The sequence below is a fragment of the Diaporthe amygdali genome (assembly GCF_026229845.1).
Source record: "Diaporthe amygdali strain CAA958 chromosome Unknown NODE_28_length_639089_cov_64_968398, whole genome shotgun sequence".
In the NCBI taxonomy this organism is placed as follows: Eukaryota; Fungi; Ascomycota; class Sordariomycetes; order Diaporthales; family Diaporthaceae; genus Diaporthe; species Diaporthe amygdali.
In genome coordinates, this window is record NW_026517048.1 from 85,015 (window position 1) to 109,040 (window position 24,026).

General features: G+C 52.3%; 7 protein-coding genes across 7 annotated transcripts; 6 read left to right on the plus strand and 1 right to left on the minus strand.

Annotated features, from left to right (window-relative positions):
* Nucleotides 1-4,267: 4,267 nt before the first annotated feature.
* J7T55_014741 (uncharacterized protein) lies at nt 4,268-4,768 on the plus strand (the record flags this gene model as incomplete). Its single annotated transcript, XM_053131713.1, has 3 exons — nt 4,268-4,349; nt 4,440-4,499; nt 4,602-4,768. 3 exons carry the CDS (start codon nt 4,268-4,270, stop codon nt 4,766-4,768), a joined length of 309 nt encoding a protein of 102 aa, XP_052990102.1.
* A 3,277-nt stretch (nt 4,769-8,045) lies between these two features.
* On the plus strand, nt 8,046-9,051 carry J7T55_014742 (uncharacterized protein; the record flags this gene model as incomplete). The annotated part of the gene is made up of 2 exons (XM_053131714.1): nt 8,046-8,516; nt 8,599-9,051. The coding sequence occupies 2 exons, from the start codon at nt 8,046-8,048 to the stop codon at nt 9,049-9,051; spliced, it is 924 nt and encodes a 307-aa protein (XP_052990103.1).
* A 2,092-nt stretch (nt 9,052-11,143) lies between these two features.
* On the plus strand, nt 11,144-13,404 carry J7T55_014743 (uncharacterized protein; the record flags this gene model as incomplete). Its single annotated transcript, XM_053131715.1, has 4 exons — nt 11,144-11,318; nt 11,385-12,266; nt 12,328-13,162; nt 13,233-13,404. 4 exons carry the CDS (start codon nt 11,144-11,146, stop codon nt 13,402-13,404), a joined length of 2,064 nt encoding a protein of 687 aa, XP_052990104.1.
* A 1,126-nt stretch (nt 13,405-14,530) lies between these two features.
* On the plus strand, nt 14,531-15,355 carry J7T55_014744 (uncharacterized protein; the record flags this gene model as incomplete). Its single annotated transcript, XM_053131716.1, has 2 exons — nt 14,531-14,557; nt 14,627-15,355. The coding sequence occupies 2 exons, from the start codon at nt 14,531-14,533 to the stop codon at nt 15,353-15,355; spliced, it is 756 nt and encodes a 251-aa protein (XP_052990105.1).
* Nucleotides 15,356-15,670: 315 nt separating this feature from the next.
* On the minus strand, nt 15,671-16,591 carry J7T55_014745 (uncharacterized protein; the record flags this gene model as incomplete). The annotated part of the gene is made up of 1 exon (XM_053131717.1): nt 15,671-16,591. The coding sequence occupies one exon, from the start codon at nt 16,589-16,591 to the stop codon at nt 15,671-15,673; it is 921 nt and encodes a 306-aa protein (XP_052990106.1).
* Nucleotides 16,592-18,051: 1,460 nt separating this feature from the next.
* J7T55_014746 (uncharacterized protein) lies at nt 18,052-20,766 on the plus strand (the record flags this gene model as incomplete). The annotated part of the gene is made up of 5 exons (XM_053131718.1): nt 18,052-18,477; nt 18,551-18,867; nt 19,046-19,798; nt 20,270-20,543; nt 20,590-20,766. The coding sequence occupies 5 exons, from the start codon at nt 18,052-18,054 to the stop codon at nt 20,764-20,766; spliced, it is 1,947 nt and encodes a 648-aa protein (XP_052990107.1).
* A 2,099-nt stretch (nt 20,767-22,865) lies between these two features.
* Nucleotides 22,866-23,797, plus strand: J7T55_014747 (uncharacterized protein; the record flags this gene model as incomplete). Its single annotated transcript, XM_053131719.1, has 4 exons — nt 22,866-22,917; nt 22,995-23,116; nt 23,237-23,447; nt 23,514-23,797. The coding sequence occupies 4 exons, from the start codon at nt 22,866-22,868 to the stop codon at nt 23,795-23,797; spliced, it is 669 nt and encodes a 222-aa protein (XP_052990108.1).
* Between the last annotated feature and the right edge of the window lie 229 nt (nt 23,798-24,026).

Sequence of the window (24,026 nt, forward strand, 5' to 3'; positions counted from 1 at the left end):
AGCTCGCTCATATTTCGACTGAACCCAAGATCGCCATGAACACGACTGCGCAAAGATTGATTTGTGATCAAACCCGAACATCCTACACTAAAGAAAGTCAAGTAGAAGCAATCAACTCTGTTTCTGAAACTGTATGGCTTGATGCGAGTTCCTCGAAACCATCGTAATGCTTTGATCCTGCTTAGATGTAGTTTGGGTGACGTCTGATACATTTGATAAATATCTTTGTTTGCTCGAGTCCCTGTGTGATTATTGAAATTTTCCCAGTGTCAACCGGACAGCTCAGCTTCGAGGCCGGGGTGGGATCAAGCCCAAGCCATTGTTCAAGTTGGGCGAAGGTTTGGGTACTCATTGTTGGTTGGCGACCCCACAGTTGATGCAGCCCCTGACTTTGTCAGCATAGTCTGTATCAATCACAAAATACTGCAGACCCCATTGCCGTCACGTCACGTCACGCGCGCTTGGAAGCTCCCAAACTGCCTCCAACCATCACCCGTTACCTGTCACTCCCACGCCATCAACTCAGTCTTGCTGAAAATGCCGTGGAAGCGTTTGGGACATGCAGCGAGGGAATCCCGCCTGAATCCCGCCACTTTCTCCATTACGGCCCTCAGAATGTCGGTTGAAGGCGCCCTGTAGTGCCACGTTGAACACGCCAGCGTCGGTCTGGCCCAGACTATCTCGACTTGTGTCTCCTTGTGCGCTGTCTCGACGCCCACGACATGCCTTCGCTGGGCCTCTTTGCACTCACCGCAGCCTCACCAGAAAACTACCTTTCTTTGACCAAGAATCGAACTGGACGACAGCCCATCCAGGCCAACCTTTTCCATCGTGTGAGCTTCCCGTGCCTGTCCAATGCGCCTGTCCGAGCCAACAACACAGCCGGCCCTTTGGCACTGCCGTGCAGGCTGCCCGAATGCAGTTGTCCGAGGAATCAGAGGCCTGAAAAAGCTTTGTTTGACCGTAGAAAAATCAAAGTCGCCCTAACACCATCGACAAGACGGCTGCAGCTGGCTGGCAGCGCTGGGTGGCCGGCCAACTGCTTTGCGTTTGCACCTTTTCCGCATCAACCTCTTCAGCAGTCCTCTTTTGTGAAATCCCGTGAACTCGCAGCCACAGCATTCGCAAAGCTTCGCCTTTGACCATCGTGAGGAACACTTCCCATGTGGACGAGTCTACAGGCTTTCAGCCACAGATAGCGCACGCCATTTCCTGAGATCAAGACAGTTCGCACTTCACAAAACAGTGATATGACGGATGCGCGCCATTTTCCCTGGCTCAGACTCGACTTAGAAAAATCAAGCCACTGCAGCCATCGAGACCGTTTTGAAGGCGCAACAAGAGTAATACGAAGCTTTTGGACTCGGAACGATGCGTTGGTGCTGGCCACGACATATGTCAGTCACAAGACGACTGCACAAGGCTGACTTCTCCCACAAAAATGGACACTATTCTATTGCACGTCAAGCCCGACGGGCTGCGGGCGGGATGCCCGAACGGGATATTCATCACTGGTGTAACAAGGCATGCAGGTCTACCGATTGGGTGTTGCATGCTGCTATGCTGCTGGATGGTGGCAAGCTGGGGACACTTTCACAACTCCGGGTGATACAGCTTTGCTTTTCCTTCGGCACCCGCAGCAGATGACAACGATCGCTCGAAGAGCCGCGTCTAAGTTGACCCTTGTCTCAACGTCCATAAGCTATCACAGCCATTCGAGCCACAATTTGCCTCTCATGAAGGCAAAAGGAAAACATTTCGGCGTCTGATAATCTGTAGGGGGCCAACTCATTAAAAAACCGCGCAGTCCATGGCCATGTCGCAGTCTCCAAATACCGCGAAGCCCGGACAACTCCCGTCCTACACCACCGAGTCTGCAACAGGGCTGATGGAACCAAGATTGTCTGTACGACCAGAGAAAGGACACTACTCTGCTCGTAACACCCACGGGTAGCCCCGTCTCGTTCAACCCGCCGACCAGGTAAATGCGAGCCTGAGCTACACCATTATCACTGCCACCCTGGATCTAGACAAATCAGTCCACGACACGAGCGGATAGGAATGGGATGGTCCGAATTACCAAGATCTGTGCTTCTGAGGCTAACTACATAAGTCTTCGGGGTGGTCACTGGTAGCTTATCAAGGCAAGGAGCATCGCACTGATGCACACAGCGTCATTACTGCGCCCTTTTGCTGCAATACTCCACTGACCAAGGCCAGCAGCTGTTTCTTGGCAATCTCCTGACCCTGCCTGAGTCGACTGGTCAGGTAGTATACGTACATGGTCAGTATTATCAAGTTCGCCGGCTGCATTCCGCGTATGGCCCATGAACTGGGCTGTAAGTCTGATTTGTGCTTATTCTACGTAAGCTCGCACTCGCATAAAGCCAGGAATGCTACCGTTCCCTGTTCATTGGGACTGTGGCAGTACAATCGCGATCATGGGGAGCCAGCTCATCGGCAGCTGAAACTGGGCAGTTTCCTGTTCTCACGAACGTCGTCCATCGGGTGTGGCTTGCAAGCGGCATGCCTTGAACACATCACGAACTAAGCAGGCCGCTCAACAAAACATCACCTGCATATTTTCAGGTGTCAAGCTTCACTCCAAAAAGGAGAGGCACCCAATGAGAGTGAGTCGGGTACAGTACTCGAGGGTGGGTGGCATTCGCCTACCGTGCCTGGCATGAGACCTGCAATCATGCCAGATTTGGGCCTCAGGCGTGAAGCCGTCGTTTGTCGCCTTCGGGTGTCATGAATTCGGCCCAGGTTTCTGGGACGCTACGACGTTGGTCCCGCTTCCATTGGAGCGGACGGCTGAGATCAGACATTGCATATAGGATCGCCAGGGCGAGCAAACATTTTGAGAAACACCGATGTGAGAAGAAATCCCCAAGATCGTGGAAGCAACAGATTGAGAGCTGCAGTTGTCGACACCCACTCGATCAGAAGAGGGATGTCCGGTGTGGAAGAAGGCTGCCCGACCCCCCCGATTCTACACCGGGGTGGTTGTCAACGGATGCAGCCCCCGGTCTCCGCATGCAGGTGCCACGCCCGCTTGAGGTCTCCCTGGCTGCATGATTGCTCACAGCATGCTGGCATCTCGAACCACCCTGCCTGCCCTGCCCACCTTGCCTGCGCCTACGTTCAGGCGTATCTGAGGTGTGACAGAGATCTGAGCCTAACCTGACTGCGTGGATCTCTTTGAATAGCCCGCGATTGCACCTCGTCATTTTACATGACGCAGATGAAGCAAGAACAAAATTCGAATGGATCCACGATAGCAAAAATTCACCGTCGTAATGATGCGGCATGCTTTCATCTTGCTTTTCGGTAGATTCGCCATCTCATACGGCCCGGTCTAGTCGACTCCTTCTCCCAAGACAGTCGTCACACTCCGTCAGACACAGCCTGGAGCGCTGCACCTTTACTTCATAGTACCTTTCTTGTACCACCTCACTCCTCTGATGGATGCTAGTACATCCTTTCCACGCTCTGATTCCCAGTAACAAGCTGTCACTGGCTCTTTTCCTATTGTGGAGACGCTTTTATGACGATTCAATCGCAGTACTTGCACGCAAGGTCTCTCAGTATGTGTCCCCCATTTCAGCTATGCTTCTGTTGTGAAAAAGCAAAGATGGACTTACCCAAGCCTCGAAATGCCTGAGACTTCCCTTTCACTTCTGTCTTTTTCAGGTTTAGATTGCCTGCGTAGCAATACCGGCCCCCATCCTAGGAGGCCACGAACAATGCACTTATCCGAGGCCACACTTATTTCCCGACCGACCGTCTACCTGCAACGTCTGATGCAAACAAGACGACGTAGAAAATCTATGTGAGGACGAAGCAATACCTACCCAACCGTCACTCATTTTTCTGCCAGCTCACAATACAACACCCTGTCGCCAATCAACTTCACCTGCCCGTAAGCCTGTTGCTCAAGGACTGGCCCGGGTATAAGAGCATCGTGGCCTCCCTCTCCCTTCAGTCATTATCGAACCACCACTATTGCATCGATCTCACATCACTCTTCCTCCCTTGCTTTGCAACCTCTGTCGTTGATTCAGCCCGCGATTTCAAAGCCTTCTTCCACGCTTGTCCTCCGGGATCATCATACTGCACAACACTGCACTCCCATCTCCAGTTTTGCCGCATCAACACAGCACAGCGCAACACCGCACTACACAAGACCACACACGCAACGCAACGCTTCACAGCACAACACAACACAGCACAGTACAGCACACAACACACAATACCACACAATACCATGTCTTCCTCACGACACAGCTCCCGAACCCACAGCGCCAGCAGTGCCGGAGAGAGCTGCGCCTGGCAAAGCAAGCTTGAAGGTTCGACCATCCCACACAGCCTCACGGCCTCCTGACTACTTCCCTCTTCCACCTTTCCCCCCAAGAACCAGACGCTAACACACAAGACAGACGCATGCCGCGAGTACCAGATCGCCTCGCCCTCGTTCCAAATCGTCTCAGACAGGAGAGGTAAGCCAGCCACTCATCCCCGGGGCAACCGCCGCAGAACCCCACGGGAGGGCGGACGGGAGAGGACCAAGCCATTGCTGACAGAAAATCAAAATAATAAAGGTGGTCGCACAGCCTGGTCGAGCCGCGTGACCGTCAACGGCGCGATCCACCAGGCCCGGTTCTGGTACGATGGCAAGAACCTCAACAACGCCAAGGAGGACGCCGCCGAGGTGGCCCTCAGCTTCATCTCCATGGCGGCGTCGCCACAGACGTCGAGGAGGTGGTAGAACGGCCCATGGAACAAGGAGGGAGCCGCCGCCGCGGCCCGCGAATGTGTGTGAGAGAGGAAGAGAGGCAGGAGGAGGGGAGGGAGGCGCAGTCGCAGCGACTGACGAGAATCTGTCTACCTCTGACAAGCCACAGGCTGCAGATCTCTTCCTGCCTCTTCCCTTTTTCTTTCTGACTCTCTCACACTCACTTTCTCGCAGCACACAGCGTGTGGTTCCCTGACGCGTGGCGAGGGTGACGGCACTTCAGTCTGATCTGTCCAACCTCATCGTCCGCCTACCTGCCTGCCTGCCGCAGCCTGATCGCGTTTTGGAGAAACGGGCTGCCACGACAAGGTTTCATCTACCTATCTATCGAGCACTCTGGGCGTGCATTTCTGTCCTGCCGGACTTCATTGTACTATTGGTTCTTTTCCCTCTTTTTTTGGTTTCTGGCGCTTCCTATCCCACCAAACGCATCAGCCTCGCAATTTATTCCCACTGCCACCTTTTTACCCCCGGGGTCCGCTCCGGTTCGTGCGACTCGACTTGTACCATACTTGATACCGTCCGTCACCGCCATGGAAAAACCAAAAAAACAAAAGAGACAGCGGGCAACAACAGACAACACCGAAACGGTGCCCCACGGCAAGGGAGAAAAGGGCACTTGGGGGGTTTGGCGTTGTATTTCCACCTACTGGTTTTTCTTTTTTCTTCCCTCATTCCAACCCCTGGTGGTTTTTTTTTTTTCGTTCACTCTCTCTTTTTTGCTCATGTTCTTATCCTGTTGTACTCCATGGTCATCTTACATCACTGCCGGCTGGGCTGGGCATCCCCTAGACGACGGGCGCCTGTTTGGGGACACAAACAATCAGAGTCCAGCATTCAGACACAAAAAAGAACCTGCCGGCAGCTGAAGATGGGAATGTCTGGTGACGCCACGCGCATGTACTCTTGGCAGCATTATGCACCCCCGTTTGATTCTTGATTTTTCTCTCCTTGTCTGGGTTTCTTTTCTCCCTTCAGATCACGGCGATCCATCCGGATGGGGGCGTCTGGGCAGAGGGCAAGACATGCGGGAACAAGCGAGATTGACAAAATGACCGGGGCGAGGGTGCGCCTGTTTGCTTCTTCTTCCCACCTCTGGGCTGGGTTAGGCAAGTGGGCCGGATCTAGGCGGATGCAGATCTAAAACTCCCGGTGGGAAGCGGTGTCTGTGTGTCTGTGTGTATGTGTGTGTTTGTGTTTGTGCAGGGCTTGGGTAGTCGAAATTGTTCTACGACATCACTTTGCTTGATCAGAACGGCACTTCCACTTCGTCATTTCCATCTTTGACCGAAGGGAGGAAGGACGGCAACAGTACATGGGGAGAGATAAGGAAAAGCAAGTCAGATTGCGAAAGACAAAAAATGGAGTGAGGGACGTTTTCACATGACGGAGTCCATGGGAAAGTGGTTTTCCCCATCTCTTTCCATAACTGTACTTGCTCTTGGCACTAGCATCTCGAGATAAGATCAGATGAGAGCAGTCTCATAATAATGCCAATCAGATATTACATGTCTTCTTTTGTTCAACTTTTTTGTGACATGCGACGTTGGGCCTTCTGGCCTTCTGACTTTGGAAACAAAAAGCAATAATGAACAATGCTCACAATGAGGCCTCGAAAGATGACAGCTCATTCATGGTTGAGTGACCATCGGGGGCAGAAATCTGGGCCAAGATCTGCGAGCAAGGGTCTGAACGTTGGTAGCGTTGAGAGCCGGTGTACTCGACGTAGACTACTCGGAGGTGCAGGACAAGCAGCACACTGCGGTCGGGTTCGCCATGCTGAGGCAGGATTCTGCCTCGCTCCAGTCTCCTCTTCTCGTGCAATGCAGACCATGGCAATTGATCCGGCCCTCGACTCCGAGGCCAGCAAACCCTGTTAGAGTAACGACAAGAAAAAAAAACGGTCTTATTCCTCCCAACGACCTGCGGCCACCTGGCTCTCACTGCAGATTGGCATGCAGCTGTTTCTGCGGCTAACACTTGTTACAGGGCTGGGTTGCTTTGGGGAAGTAAAGTAGTCGAAGTCCAATGACACCCTGACACCTGCAGGACATGCTCGTGTGGGAAGAGGAGCCGACCCTTGTCTCAGCCATGGGTCATTGTACACCCTCAAGCATATTGAAGGCATAGAATAAACTGTCTATCGGGTACCAGGCAGACAGCCAGGCGGAGCTGTCAACCCTGCATTCGGACATCGCTGGCGAGGCCCACCGGCTTGTTTGCGGCTTCATCCGGGATTGGACAACATGACAAAAGCAGGAGAGGCCTCAGGTTTAAGCCTCCCTCCCCTGCTTTCCCCATACAGAGTCCTGTGATCACAAGCGATGGCGATCCACTGAGGAACCGACCAGGGAGGGCCGAGGGCCGCGGATGTATGTCGCGCATGCCAGTGTCGGGCTTGAGTGCTGACTGTACTGCAGTCTGTTGCATGCCAACCACCACGTGGACGGGGAGACGGGGGCAATTTAGCCGAGCGAGACATCATGTCATCGGTTTACAGTATGACACGAGCGGTGGAGTTGAGCGTTGAAAATAAAGGGTGCCAGTGACCGGCTTCGAGTGTAGTCTCGCATTGAGACCTGATTGATCCCATTTTCGGCGAGGCGGACAGCAAGGAGGGGGTTCAATTGGGTTTCATTGAAGCGGCCTGATGCAATGGAGTCGCAATGGAATCCAGCCCTCGGTGTTGGTGCTGACCGGTGAACCGGGTCGGACAAGATGGGTTCCATCTCGATGGGGGCGGAACAGATAATCCGGGCGATGATGGTTCAAAGTGCATATCAGTCCATGGTAAGATCATCGACGCCCGATTGCTGGGCGCGCGGAAATAATGGGAATAGTCAGTGTCTGCCCTTGATCGTACGAAGCTGCTGGTCGCTCGCTGTGATGTTCCAAGATGAGACAAAGGCGTGAATTGTGCGGCTTCGCCTTCAAAAACCGAGGCGGTGAAGTCGTAGAACAAAGTCTCAAGCTGAGATGAAGCATGACAAAATAAGAAAAGACGCAGGGATCGACATGCAAGAAGCCGAACGGTTGTATGTAAATGGAAGAAGCCCTGAAGAGGAGCTTGGGATGAGCTTTTGGAGCAAGAGAGGATGCCCCTGGCAGGTCTGCGGGAGCTTACATAAGCCGCGCCATGCCTGCCGGAAGTGGCTTCGATTTTTCGCGATCGCTTCGACCGCGCATCACTGCCATCTACTGGCGCCCGTGATTTGCAATTTGTTATTGCAGTCGCCCAGCACACCTCACAATGCCTCCGACCTCCAACCTATGGGGCGCATGCCGCTCCATCGCTATTCGATCAAGACGGCCGGCACAGTCGCAGCGACCCGCAATTACAGCACTTGCACGACAGCTCTCCACAGACCCAAGAGTGCCTCGTTCGAGCGGCATTCCCAACATACCCGGTGCTGCTGAAGGAGCGACTCCTGGTCAATCAAGCGACCTTCCTATACCACCATCACGAGGTCCGATTAGAGAGGAGGATGTGCAGATGCGGGAACCGACGCCCGTCGAGGAGGCTTTGGCGCAGCTGGAGCTCACGGCGAACGGCCTGAACCCTTTCGACAAGCGCTCTGGCGGGTTCAAGTTCGAGACGCCAGAGATACCGCAAGGCAAGCTTCACGAGACGAAATTCCACATGCAGCACCGCTACGAGGAGGGTATAATACAGCTTACCAAGCTGCTCATGCGCGATGGCAAGCTGAGCAAGGCACAAAGGGTAAGTCCTGTACAGTCGCAATTCTCTACGAGGGAGCCACGACAGTCAAAATGGGAGAGAATAGAAGCTAACAGCCGTACAGGATATGGCCATGATCCTCAACTACCTGCGAACATCACCCGCCCCGAAGATCAACCCCCAACGACCGCTCCTGCCTGGGTCTCCTCCAGCAGAGCACCTCCCACTGAACCCGAACCTCTACCTGATGTTGGCTGTTGACTCGGTGGCACCGCTGATCCGGATCCGCGGCTTCACGGGCCTGGCGGGTGGTGGTAAGGCGCTGGAAGTGCCGGTGCCAATCTCGCGAAGGGCGCGGCGGAGGACTGCGTTCACGTGGATCATGGACGTGGTGGAGAAGAAGACGTCGAACGGTTCGGGCAAGAAGATGCTGGCGCACAGGATTGGCGAGGAGATCGTGGCGGTGATCGAGGGCAAGAGCAGTGTGTGGGATAAGAGGAACCAGCTGCACAAGTTGGGCACGAGTGTCCGGGCGAATCTTAGCTCGCCAGCCCTGATGAAGAGGAGGGTCGGCTAGGTGTGTTGGCGCCTGTTGTATGGACTCTAGCACGCGTTGAAGAGGATGCGTGCGCCTGCGGTCTCGCCCGCTTCCGGCCTATCTACCAGTCTATCTGACTACCTGTATGGCTATCTATGCGGCTGGTTGTGCTGGTGTAGGTATGCCGACTCAAAGAACCGGTCGCATGCCGGAGTGATGGTGGTTTGGCAGTTGGCAGTTGGCAGGCTGTAAATATGAATGTAAAATACCTGGTACACCACCTTGGAATGCACTGGACGGAGACAGTCCGATGGACTACAACTCCTGTGGTCTTGGCCTGAGGCTCAGCATGAACCGGTCTCGACTACATCTGGCAGGGGATCCTGGAGGTTGCTGAGTTGCCCAAGGGCGTAGAAATGGATTAGAAGGACAAACAGCTCCTAGCCTTTAAGATATTATCCGACAGGAGGTCATTCCACAGGAGGTTATCCTACAGCAGGTTAACCCGCAAGACGTAGTGGGTTATCCCAAAATATGTTGTCCCATAGGAATTTCATTCTATGAGAAGGAGCACTATGCGCTATTGGTCCAGTCATGTTCACAGTCTTGTGTATGGTCTGGCAACTGTTTTCATGTAGATTTGCCGTACTGTGTAGTGTTGTGTTGTGTCATGACATTGCAGCTCTTGGCCGCCGGCTTGTTTCGTCGTTTGGTCGTCTGGTCGTCTGGTCGTCTGGACTCCTGGACCCTCCCAGCGTCTGGGGCAGGGATGAGAATTGTCGGGGATCGGCTAACCTACAACCTTGAACGTAGGCGGGCACGGCGGGCACGGCGGGGTCTTGACTAGCGTGTGGGGCAGCGCTTAAGGCCTAGAAGACAGGAAGGGTGGTCAAGGGCCGCAGGAGGCATTACTGCAGATGCAGTTCCCCATCTGCCTGCCCACCAGCCCTGCCCCTTTAGCTTTTGGGCCCTGAACTCTGGCTTGTGATACGTCCGCGCGGACACAGTACATATGTTAGACGTTGAAGATGGATATTGGCTATTATCGCTCTCTCTCAGAAAACTAAAGTATCTGAGGGAATAGCTGAACAGCAAGGCAAGAAGAGGCTCAAAATGTCTCCGAGTATCCGAGGACCCATCAATTAACAGGTCGGGTCTGGGTTGGTCTGGCCTCGTTCATTTCCGACAGATGCCCAAGCGGAGCAGAGCATGAGAATCCGTGCTGCTTCAGTAAAAGGTGACAGAGGAGAAATGCCACATGTTGAGCACGCACTGATCATCGTCGCAGCCTAGCGGCACGGCTAAAAAGCCTAATGAATGAAACCAATGAACAATAATAAACATCATAGACAGAGAGACAACCAGCCCGCCCGAGACAACCTCCGCCCATCCTTACGTTTTCTTTTGGTCAAGACCCAAAAAGAAACCATCAAGGGCGGACTGGAGAATTGACTTGACATCATCTCAGCCCACGCGGTCCACAGCGGGCGCAGCAGAAACACCACAGGGAGCTTCCCCTCCTTTTCATTGATCGTCGACTGCGCCAAAGACTTGGCAGTCAGTCAGACCTTCTCGCCCAGCCCACTCACGCCCACACCGTCCTGTCTCTACAGTACAGAGCTGCCTGCCTGCCTGCCTGCGTGTACACACACACTCACACACACTCACACACACACACAAGTCGACCAGGAGCTGTAGCAGCACCCAGCACTCAGACTTGGCGACCACTTCTCTTGGCAACTGACCGGGCCACCCTCTGCGCAGCCATGACCTGAAGGCCACTCGACCCATCGCAACGTCCCGCTCTCACCCCCTCCGTTGACACACACGATGCTGTGTGTTCCTGTCCCTGACCTCGAATCCTGCACACAACGACGCCCACAGATCATCCCACGTTAAGCTCGAACCTGCCATACCTTTGAGTTACAATACCACACCTCTCGATCGAGCATCACACCCCAGCCTCTTGCGCGACCGAATACATCTTGGCGACGACTTGCCGTTGGGCAACTTTGGCGGTTTTCTTTTTTTACGTCGAACCTGTCCGATTGTCCTCCCACGCCGAGCCCGTCCACACTCGATTGCCCGTCTCACCAGATCACCACCGAAATAAAGCACTGGACTCTCCAGCATGTCTGGCCCGCACAAAGTCATGTCTATGGAGGCGGCGCTGGAGGAGGAGAGGCGCGAGGTAGAGGCCCTCATTGCGGCTAGGAACCGCCCTCGCCCACCCAGCGCTCTCAGCGGCGTTCGCTCCTCGTCTCCTTTCACCCCTCGGTCGCCTGTCAGGAGCATGCTGGATATAGGTAAACATGCCCCTTCGCGCACGACCAGAATCAGTCCTTAACTAACCATGTGTCTCACTCGCGCAGGCCCTATGAAAAGTATGCTTGACGTTGATAGCCCGCCAGCTGGCCCCGTCAGGAGCATGCTCGACATGGACAGCCCTCCAACATCTGCTTCTGCAGGAAAGCAGGTTTTCAGCACCCCGTCCTCGCCCGTGCTGGCGTCCAACCAGCTTGCCCGCGCCGCCAACTCCTCCCACCCCAGGCACATGTCCGATGCTGCGGCAAGACCTGTGGGCTTTGGCCCCCGATCAGACGGCAACCGAGACCTTACCTCCGAATACCAATTCTCCGACATCATCACGAGCAATACCGGCCATGCTGCCCTCCCGAAGCGTGTTACGCAGGGCAACAAGAAGGTGCCCCAGCCTCCCTCTGCCATGTCCCACATCGTACGCGGCAGTGATGTCAGCAGGATACCGCTCCCTGGTGACACCAGGGGTCGCCACTCCATAGCGGGGCCTGGAATGCGCCTTGGGAGCAAGTCGCGGTCTCCTCACTCCCGTCTCGGCATACGGTCGAGCTCACCCGCCCCGAACCTGCTGTCAGGAAGGCACCTCAGCCCGGCAGGGAGGGCGTTCGTGGAGGAGACGTACGGGGTGGACATGAGCAACGCGTACCGGCGGCTCTCAGACGCAAACCTCCTCCGTTCTGGCGGGACCCTTGCAGAGATTGGGCGCAAGAAAAAGAGCGAAGAGCACACCGATGGCGGCAGGCTGGCTAAAGACTACTTCAGCCCCGACGGCGACGATTTGTTCGACGATAGCAGCGACGACAACGACTCGAATGCGGAGGAGGGAGATCGTGGCCGTAAGGCAGCTAGGAGCTTTGAGGACTCCGACAAGGCAGGAGCGAAGGCGGACAAGGACAGAACAGCACTGAGCCTGCTAGCGGCTGCTGAGGAAGAACGTAAGGAAAAATTCACATTCTGTCCTGAGAAGCAGAGAGCCCGTTCTAACAGATATCACAGGCATTGAGGTTGCGAAGAACCCTCACGTCAAGTACCAGTACCGATCACTTCTCGATGAACCCCAAATCACCGTCACAGGACCCGCTGGCCAGAGTGAGAGGACAAAGTCTTCGAAAGCATCTTCAATACATCCAGCCACCAGCTTCGACGATGGCCCGCCCTCGGGAGCAAGGACGCCTATGGACTCCGACACGGAGGCTGATCTCACAGATATCAGGCGAGCACAGAAGCTCTCATTGTTTCAGACTCCTATCAAGGACACACCTAATGCTGCTCGAGCTCTGCGCATCATCTACCGCGGCGACTGGCGAAAGGTCGCGCAGGAAGCCAAGGAAGAGCAGAGAACTCTGCGCAAGTACATCGTTGCGTCTGATCTGAGTGACGAGGCGACACATGCCCTCGAGTGGGCAGTTGGCACGGTACTCCGAGATGGCGATACCATGATTTGCCTTTACTGTGTTGACGAGGAGGCCGGCATTGCTCCAGCTGACGACGCCAAGTCCATCAAGGATCAAGGTGCTGCGCTAAACGTAGTTGCCGACAGCAAAGCACCTGTCACCCCCGGTGGAAGCGCCCTAGAAGTGCATAAAGCCGACCAAAGCTCGGAGTCTTTGGCAACTCCAATCAAATCGAAGGCCGAGGAAGAACGGCACAGGGCCGTTCAGGACATCACCGACAGGGTGGAAAGGCTCCTCCGCAAGACAAAGCTGCAGGTCCGTGTGATCGTAGAGGTTCTGCACTGCAAGAACCCTAAGCATCAGATACTCGAGATTATCGATGTCGTCAACCCGACTCTTGTTGTCCTGGGCAGTCGGGGACAGAGCGCCCTGAAGGGGTAAGTTGTGACCGGCGGCTCCATCCAAATCTTGCCTGAGAACGAAACATAGCTAACAACTCATCCGCAGCGTCATTCTTGGCTCATTTTCTAATTACCTGGTGACCAAGAGCTCCGTCCCCGTCATGGTTGCCCGAAAAAAACTGCGAAAACAGTCCAAGTACAAGAAGCTCTCGATGAATCAGGTCAACAACATCAGCAGCCCCATGGCGAGGACGCTTGCAAATGCCAAGGTCGACTAGACAGCCAATTGCTCCGGGGTCAAACAAGTCGACGCCGAACCTGCGCCCACCACAAACCCGCACGCACGCACCGTCATCGTCGTCGTCGTCGTCGGTAACGTCATGGTGGTGGTGGTTGCCGCTCTCCACTATCAAATGTTTTGCTTTTTGAGGCTATAAGGGAAAGGACGTGTTTAGTAGGCTTTGTTTTCTTGTTATTTTTTAAAGTTCATTCATCGTCAAGCGAGATCATTGATACCTCAACCGTAGTGTAATACAAGTGTTTGTCTTGGTCACCTCGGTGAGATCCAACGCCATGCGTGTGTTGTGTAAGATGTGTTTTGATTTGTATATTCACTTACCGTTCCATTCTACGCCATCCCAGAGCCGGCATACTAAGTGTTCCACGTCGCCTCAGATTGCATGTCCCATAGCAGGTCGTCCTAGGCCACTGGTTACCCTATAGCATTCTCACTGCTGCTCCCAAAGTCGACCTAATTTCTTTCCTGTCGAGCAGCTCATGTGTCTCACAGCTAAAACCAAGTTTGCCCACCGTATACACAACCAGCCCTGGCCCGGCCACGTCATCATGGTCATACGGTTCAACTATTCGGCCTCGGTCAGGTCAGCTCTACCACATTTTACCAGAGGTCGCGAATATTCTTCTGTGAGCCACAAATCTCAAGTCCGCTCCTCACGACATGGAACAGAGCGCACTAGCTTGGCCTGATTTGTCAGAATGGACACAAAGGAACAATGTCCTTGTCTCCCGAGAAGTCTTTGTCTGAGACGTCAGTCTATCAAGGCCTTTCAAAAGTCTCTGTAGATTCCGCGTTCTTTGGGAGCAATCTTTGTATGTGATTGCAAAGGCAATATTATGGGAGCAACAACGCCTTTTTGAACGGCTCGGCAAAGGCTCTTAAATTAAACACTACATAATTACCAGCCGCGCCGATCCAAGCATGAACTGAGTCTTGGTCTCTTGACTTCCTGCCAACGACCAAGCTGAGAACAACTAACCGCAACAACTTCCTACTCGACGGCATAAGCTCTTGACGACAAAAGTGAGCATCTGAAATCCCTTGAGCAACTGTCGAAGCAGGACACGCATACAATGAGGGAAGTTGACAAAAGCTGGGTACGCGGTATGTCCGTAATTGGATTCGTCATTACTGTGAGTATCATGCTATTATTTTCCTTGGCTCTGACTCCGCCGAGACGTGCCTGGTCTAATATGCGCCAGAGGAACATCGCCTTGCGCGATCTCGAGCTCGGTGACCCCAAACGCGAACGCCACCGCGAGCGTGCGCGCTTGCGCAAGCTGCCTCGCCCAGAAGAGTACGATATCTTTGGCAACCCCTGGGACCGCTTCCCAGACTCCGTCAGGGCCCCCGAACCAGTCCATGTGCCCGTTACAGGTGGTGTCTCGCGCGGCTTGCATGTCGATGATGATGATACCTTCGGGTGCCAGCGCGGACCCGACCTTCCGCACCCCGACGCGTTCGACCTGGCTGATGAGGACTCTGCGGACCCTATCCAGGCCCCGCCCCCGGCCCAACAGGGCACCGTCTCCATGGGCGCTTTGCTGGCCCTCGGCCCGCGTGTGCTCCGATGGAAGGCGAAAGCGCTGGATGGCAAGGGTAAGGGAAAGGAGAAGGCGCCGGACATTGCGGCGCTTTCTGCTGCCGCTGCTACCGCGAAGGCTGTCTTTGATGAGCCTTTGCCTGATTGGTTAGCTGAGCCCAAGGCTTCCGCAGGCCCCAGAGACGCACATTTCACGGAGCTTGACGTGGACCATCCCGTGGTCACTCCTCCAGACCATGATATCATGAACAAGGAGCATGAATTTCCGATAGTTGGTGCTCGCCCTGGAGTCCATAGGGGCTGTACCTGGGCTGGCCATTGTGACCGTGACTGTGGTGAGGGCCCTTCCAGGCCGACGGTCGCCCGCAACCTGACTTCGCAAGTGTGAAGTGATGGCTCTCCTTTTTCTGTCGGCGAGATTCATAAATTTGGCGTATCCGACTCTCATCAAGTGATGATTGATTTCTTTTAGATCCATGCGTCTCTCTGATAATACCAATTCATTTCGTTTCTTCTTTGACATTGCTTCTGACTCTGAGTCATATTGCATTTAGGTGTGAATGACAGGACTGTATACTTCCACATTATATTACTTTCGCCATCATGGGTATCATGTATTGCTACAAAGGAGGTTTTGCCATCCAGATAACATGCTGACGAAGCCAATGATATTTTAATCTGCCTATTGCTTAGCTACAAATACTCACATGACCAAAACCCGCGTCAGCTCCGGAAGGCAGCTCGTCCACTTCTGACTCGATCTCCTCATCCATATCCTTTGGAGTGACTGCACAGCGGCTGGAATATTGCGAAACCTTGTCTGTTGATAGGTCTCGTTCATGCGGGTGACAAAAAACTCCCTTTGCTGCGGATCATTGGCCTCGGCTCCCGCGATAAAATAGACCCATACCAATGCGTGAGCACCCCGTGCATCGCTGTCGATTTGAAGTAGAAGTTGTGTCAGACGCTCGATGACCACTTCCTGTTTGTGATTGGTAGTGGCACGCCCAAGGTAGATGTTACAGGCCTCTGCGAAGCACTGTCTTATCAGAACCACGTTCCGCCTATCTTCGCTATGTAGAGGAAGTTCTTCGCATGGAAGCCAGTCTGTACAGCCGTCAAATGTCCTTTGTATGAACTTGACGCCATCGTCTTCTCCAAGAAAAGGCTGTCCTAACATTGTGAACCTTGCAGGCATGTTAACTTTCAGGGCTAAGAAGTCAGGAGGCACATTTTCATCAACTAACATGTGTGTCTGAGCCTCAAGGAATTGAGTCAATGGCGATCGCTTCGTCTTGACGGCATGATTGTTTGACAAGCATAGCAGCATCTGGACAAGGAGGCCGTAGTCAACATTTCCTGTAACGGTCTCACCCACGAGAAGAACTATCAAAGTGGCCCATGTGAATTCGTTGAAGACTTGAGATTCAAATGATGCATCCCGTCGGAGTCGTGAGATCACCGCCGCGCGGCCCTTCTCAGCAGCCACTTCCAGCGCAGGCAGCCCCTGGCTAAGGTGCTGGGCCGCCACGACTGCAACCGCCCTGCAGAGCACTTCGTCTTGAAGTGCCATAGGCAAAATGAATTCGCGGTATCCATTTGAAACCTTGTCTAGAATTACCATGACAGGCGCGACGGCTTCCGAGACTACATACAGGTTAAATCTGGGGTGCTATTGAGAATTGAAAATTTCTTGCTTACAGTGATACAATAGCCTTCGTGTTTCTGGGGCAAGGGGCGCGATCCATGGCGCAACACCATGTGGATGTATTACTTCTTGATTCGGTTCTCGTTCGAGGTTGCTTCGAGGACTCATCTCTAATTCCTTGTTGCACTGTTCATCTTGCGTTGATGACCCCGATTCTTCTGGCTGCTGATCTTGGGAGAAACTTGACCCGGTTGACGACAATGCATCATCAAGACCTGTAATTGGAAAATTTGAAGGCGAGCATCGCGCATCATCGGGCCGATCTACCACAGGTTGTGTTGGAAACGGCTCGAATCTGGCCCGTCGCTTGGAGGCATTGACACTCCCGGTCTGGGCCTGATATTGGCCCTTGCCGGATCTTGCATTCCGTGGTGAACTGTGTGGATGCCATCGAAGCTCAGAGAATTTCACTTCATTTGGCAGTGAACAAGAGTCCTGCTTATCTGCGCCGGCGACTTCAACCACTGGAATTGTGCAGTTCTTCAATCTACCGCGACGGGCAACACCGTTATTGAAGCGGATCCTAGCGAGACCGGAGCATTCAACACCTTTCTTTACGCATTTGCCACACGAGGGCTCAACTCTGTCACAAACGATCCTTCTCCTAGAACATTGGAAGCAGCCTATTGCGCCAACATCAGCAAAGCTCTCCCGGCTCGCTTACCACAGCAGTCTTGAATTCGAATAAAGGAAAGCGTTGCACGTTACCTCGTTCCTTTTTGCTTTGGTGCGGCTCCTTTGAAACGGGCATGGCCATGATGGATCCACTCGAATAGCTTTATCAAATCGAGCCGAGCAGACAGTGGTAGTGGGCACAATGCAGCAAAGCAATGGCGAGCTTCGCCGGACGACTTGAAGAAGTTCCAAAAGCAGTTGCTGATGGGAGAAATCTGAGAGCCAAGCACCCAATGCCGGTGGAACGCAGGTTAAGCTCTTCCCCACAACCACTTGCATAGAAACCAGATCCCGGCCAGATCCGGGACTGTGTTGCGCCTCAGGCGCCAATTGGTCAATCCGGGAACCTGAGTGGGGTATTTTCTCTGAATATTGCCCCTTTTGGGACGGGATTCTTCTTAGTGATCTTGGGAGGAGCAAGGGGATGATCGTTGGACGATAGCTTCTTCTCGAACTATAGTAGCATATTCAACATTCCCTTGTAACCTCGTCTACCTTCAGCTGTCTATTCAGATAGCTTGGAATAAGCCAGCCAGTATCTCCGCAGCAAATCAAAATTTCCTACCAGAGGTGACTATAGGGGGGACGTCAGTGTGATTGCTAATTCAGAATATAATTAAATTTCGTTCCCTCTTCCGCATCTTGATTTTGTGTTTGACGCCTCCCTAACCCAAGCTGAAGAAGATTATCCTTGACCTGAAATGACTTCCCGCGACGGCTACTCTTGGACCAAGGCCTCCGGCTTGAAGCAGGGCGTACCGTCCATCGGTGTCATATTCCCTTCAACCAATGTATCAACCTCCGAGTCCAAATACGACGTGATAGTCATCGGTGCAGGCTATTGTGGTCTTACAGCCGCTCGAAATGCTGCAATTGAGGGCCTGAGAGTCCTTCTCTTGGAAGGAAGAGACCGTATTGGAGGACGGTCATGGTCGTCGAACATCGGTGACTATCCGTTTGAGATGGGAGGCACATGGGTGCATTGGGGCCAGGCGAACGTGTGGCGGGAGATTGCCAGGTATCAAATGACCAACCAGTTGGTGAACTCATTCGACTTTTCACAAGGAGTCAACCACTTCGAGTTCAACACTGCACAGGGCAATGTTAAGATGAATCATGAGCAGGAGGTATTTATACCCCCGTATCATAAATTTCTCCCCGAAGATGGCGTTATTTGCTTACAATTTGAATAAAATCAAGGACGAACTCATGGCGTCAGCGCTGGGCAAATTCTTTAACGTTGATGGATCATTTGGGCGGAAGATTATGCCTCTGCCACATGATACCTTCAAAATCGAGAAGGCGGTAGACCTGGACAAGCTCTCTGCACTTGACAGAATCAACCAGATTTCGCACTCACTCACACTCGATGAGCGAGCTGCCCTGGAGTCGTTCATACTCCTTTGCAGCGGCGGCACGCTGGAGACCATGAGTTTCCACGAGATGGTACATTGGTGGGCTATGTGTGGCTACACTTATCAAGGCTGTCTTGATTACCTCATTACATGGAAATTTCGGTAGGTGCAACACCATTATGAATCTTTCCTTTTCTCTGGGTCGTCAGCCGATGAAGCCTTTCTTTCTTCTTTATTTTGTTTTCCTGTGTGGCCTGGGTGAGGAGAGGGGTGCTCACAGATGGTCTTGGTCCAGGGCGGTTTTATTTGTTAAAGATTGTAGCTAATTTAGGTATCGCAGAGGCGGCCAGTCAAGCTTCGCCATCAAATTCTTCAACGAGGCCCTTACAACGAAGCGTTTATCTTATGCTTTAGACAGCCCCATCAAGTCGGTCAGGGACACTGGAAGCAATGTCACAGTGACAACAAGAGAAGGGCAGCAGTATCATGCAGATCGGTTGATCTCGACTGTTCCGCTCAATGTACTGGGAGCATTGTCTTTCGACCCTCCTCTACCAATCGGCAAGCAATCTGCCATCAACATTGGCCATGTCAACCAGTGCGTGAAAGTTCACGCTGAGATCCCAGACAAAGACCTCCGATCATGGACAGGCGTTACGTATCCTTACAATAAGCTATTCTACGCCATCGGTGACGGCACGACACCAGCCGGGAATACACATATTGTTGCCTTCGGTGGCAAATTCAACCACATGAACGCTGAAGAAAATGTGGAGGATACATTGGGGGCAGTCAAAGGTCTGTTCGCACCTGAGAACAATAAGGGAAGGTCTCCCGACGTTGCTCGGCTGGTCTTCCACAACTGGTCAAGGGATGAATTCTCAAAGGGAGCATGGTTCTTCTCCCCACCAGGATTGCTGGCCAACCATTTGGAGGACATGAGATCTCGGCACGGTAATATTGTGTTTGCAAACTCGGACTGGGCTCTTGGATGGCGCAGCTTCATAGACGGTGCCATTGAAGAGGGATGCAGAGCGGCTTTCGAGGTCAGGACGGAGCTGCAAGCTGAGCGTAGTGGAGACATGCCACATCCGTGACCAGGATTATTAACAAGCCATCATTGACAATGTTGCATCGACATAGTCTTGCTCGTTATGTTACATGTAGTACTGGAATTTTGACTGTGCCGTCTCAAGCTCGAAGAAAGGAATTAATCTTGTAGCCATGTGTCTTTGTTATGTATTGTGACGAGAGAGACCAAGAAAAGATCCCGCTCACTCGGCTGGAAGTTATCATTGTGGATTGTTCAAGTCTTTGTGCTTATGCGGTTCGAGGAAGACCATTAACGATATATATAAGGTCAATTTTTCCAGTAATGTTACCAGAGAGGCAACTGCTTTCCACGCTGAAGCTGGAAATCCGGATCTCAACCACTTTCAAGGAAAACTGCGATCTCCAGCCAGTCACTCAATCGAGCCCTCTGTTCATCTCGTCAATAGACCAAAGTTAGGAAGGGGGTTGCAATTATGGCCCCTGTACTAAACACCACTCTCATCTGCAACAGCACTTCGGCTTGCGTTTCAGCTCTAGTCAAAGCCCAAGAGCAGCTCGATGACGCTGAACGGCTTAGCTATATTCTCGGCGCACTGCTGGGGATAGTGTTTCTGCTCTTCGTTTGCAGTCCGCTGATCCTCAACCTGCCCAAAGAGGACGAAACATCAAGGACAGCCCCACCACCCGAAAACAACGAAATTGAAATGCGGGATCTCGGAAGCGGTGGCGAGATGCCAGATCCTAACGACTTCGTAATCAATGAGGAGGAGGCCGATATAAGCCAGGTAAGTTTGGAAAATCCCCGACACTACCAATCAGTGGAATTCGAAGGTGAGCGATTTCATATCCGCAAGTCGACGCCCACTGTCTTGGCTCAAACTGGTCTTCCGTGGGCTTGATGACGAGCGGGAGGTTGCCAGGCACTGTGTTCGAGATCCTCCAACTCCGTCTGTGGTGGGCGAGGAAGGTCAAGAAGCCTCATCTCCTGAGGAGCACAAGACTGCTTAGACACTCGCCGTCATGAATCAAATTGCTGTGGAGTGATACTAGTTTGATATCTAATTATTGTTCAAATGGGTGGTCAAGTGGTTCCCTGCGTAATATGTGACGAATCCCGGAATAGCTGAAGAAGAGATCGCTTCCAACACGATTTACTATAGCGGTATTTTCAATTCGATTTTGTGGCTTAGTCCTTCACAAAGAAATACAAGCCGACGTTTTCACCCTTCATAAGTGTCTTGTATAATAATAAACTTGCTTTTGCTAGCCAAGCATTTCAAGTATGTGAGCAGAAGCGGCGTGGCAAGCTCACGTGATGGTGTAGTTTTTAGGCGCCTGTCTCACACTGGGATGGGAGTGATGAGCGAATCAAAGAGTATAAAAGTGTGCGAGTCGATTTCGAGTTGGAAATACATGAATCGACGCTCCGGCTTCAAGTTTATGATAATGGTGATGCAAGAGAGAGTCTACAACATTGCTTCGTGACGACGGTGCAAATCGCCATTCCACGCAGAAGTGGACGTTGACAATGTCATTTAAATTTTCCATAGAGACGACAGAAGATGATTTTAATCGCTAAAATACTTTGTATCTGTGCGTATGCTCTTTGGTTTACGAAGTCGTTGTGGTCAGCTGACGTTATTCTGTTAGTTTCAATCTGGATAGCTTAGCCTCTTCGACCATAAAGTAAGACCGCCGGAGAAACCTTTTCTCACATACATTGGTGTTTTTTCCATTAGTTGTGATATGATATCAGTTGTAGGAGTCCTGTGTTTTGAGCAGCCTTGTTGCAGCTGAGAAAGAACTATATCCATGCAGCAGGAAGGGCTTACATAAGGAATAGTACAGAATGCATGACTGATTGGACCGCTCTATTGTACTGCTGTTGAACCTGGAAGAACCACTCATCAAAAATCATGATAAGGCCGAGAAGCCAATCTGAGTATAAGGATGGGCAGTATTGCCCGCTTTTCATGGCTGAGCAGCATATGTGGAGGATATGGTGAAGACGATTCGATGGGAGATAAAGAGGTTGCCCCACTTACTGTGTACGAACGCTTCCGATGTGTCTAGTGAAAAAGGAACTCGTACCTGCAGTAATGCGTCATAGTTGTGTTAACTCAACACCGGCAGACACCCGCTCGGCCGCTAATGTTAGACGGTGCCGCTTCTCAGTAAGTCTGGCTACTGGTAAGGCCAGTACGCCCAGTCTGGTCTTCGATAGGATTTTACAGCACATGGACGTGCAAGGACATTTGTTTCCACCATTTCGTCTGATCTGCTTAATCAAGAAATACCAGTGGATGGCCAAGCCATCCTGGTGGTGAGTTTGTTTGCGAGGCTCCGTTAGTGGGCACGACATCCATGGCGACGGATGTTTACCTTCCGCAGACCCACAAATATTCATGATCAGCTGGAGACATCCTTTTTTGCTGTCAGGAGACGACCAGTATCAATATTTGATGCTGTTTTCATGTCTTAATATTTTCAAATAAAAGAGCATGCTTGTTGCATAATCTGTACAAGTAAAGAAAGAAATCATAGAAAATACCGCGGTCGAACATGTTAGTCAAATGAAGAAGCCGAGTGGACGATGTCCTGAAAATGATATCGTGATCCTAAAATTCAAATTCATTCAGAGCAACGTAAAAGAAGATGACGCCGCCAATCGGCATTCTGGAGCAGTCTTGCCCCCTGTTGGTCGAGCGTAAACGCGGGAGAGGCACGGAGCACATCCGCACCGTGCCTATAACACCCGGCTTTATCGAAAATAAATTGATCTATATATTTAAAGCACGCAGAAGCTTTTACCCACCCAATGACCTGATCGAGGCCCGATATGCGAACTTGGTACGGACGCTCAATAGGACCGTTCGGCCCATTCTCCCGAGGTGGGCATGCGTCAACTGACAACCATGGGGATATCATGGGAAATCTAATGGAGACTTCACTCGTATAAAGGGAAAGATCCGGATCTACCTCTGCCAAGAATCTTTCCCACGATCCACTGCACTACTTTCCGCGTGGCTTTTATTGAACCGAAGAGCCTCAAGATTGTTCTCGAACTGAATTTACCGGCAGGGCCTACGTTCGTGCCGCACTCGAAAATGCAGATCCTCACTATCATCCTCGCGGCAGCGTCCACGGTGACCGCACACTGTTAGTACAACTCGAAATTGGCCCTTTCTGTTTTCACTTGAACTGTCTTGGCTGACCAACGCCCATCGATAAATCAGATACTCTGCCTTCGATCCAGAATACCGCCGCTTGGACAGCCGTCCGCCAGGCGAAGAACTGGCAGGATAACGGCTTCGTCGGTGATGTCAAGAGCAACGACATTCGCTGCAACCAGCTTTATGTATGTACATTGTTACACCTTCCCATCCCCCGGTATGACGTTGTCAAGACAAGTCCAATCAGATCACGTCATCTCGGAATACTTTCTACTGAAGATAGCTGACCGCGAGAAATTATGTAGGCCGGAAATCAAACCGTTAGTGTTGCTGCTGGAAGCCCAGTCAGCGTCAGCATTAACCCGAACATCTACCACCCGGGTCCATTCCAGTCCTACCTGGCCAAGGTTCCCACGGGCCAAGACATCAATACTTGGGATCCCACCACCGCTGTGTGGTTCAGGATCTACGCAGAACAGCCTACGTTCGGCAGCCAGCTGACGTGGCCATCCAATGGTGAGTAGTGGGAAGCTTTCAAGACTTCAGGCAATGATCAAGAGCTAACATCCGTCGTCCGCACAGGCAAGTCCACCATCTCCGTGACCATTCCGAAGTGCATTCCTGCTGGGAACTACTTGATGCGCAACGAGCACATCGCGCTGCACGTAGCGCAAAGCGAGGGCGCTGCTCAATTCTACCTTTCTTGCGGACAGATTGCTGTCACTGGCGGAGGAAGCACCCAACCATCGAACCTCGCTGCTTTCCCCGGGGCCTACAGTGCCACAGACCCCGGCATTTTGATCAACATCAACTACCCTGTCCCGACATCTTACGTCAACCCAGGACCGGCCACTTTCACCTGTTGAGATCAGTAAAGAAAGAAAGTCTTTTATGGCTACTTCACGACCGGTTGCGAACAGTGGTTCAGGCATGACATGAGCCACGCTGTACATAGGGCAACGCGAAGATTTATATAGAGCTTGGAAATAAACCGATCGAGAAAAGAAGAAGAGCTTCACCATGGCTTCTCAAACAAATCACGAGTTTCAGCCGCGAACGCTGCAGAATAACACTCTGTGATAGACGTGCATGAAC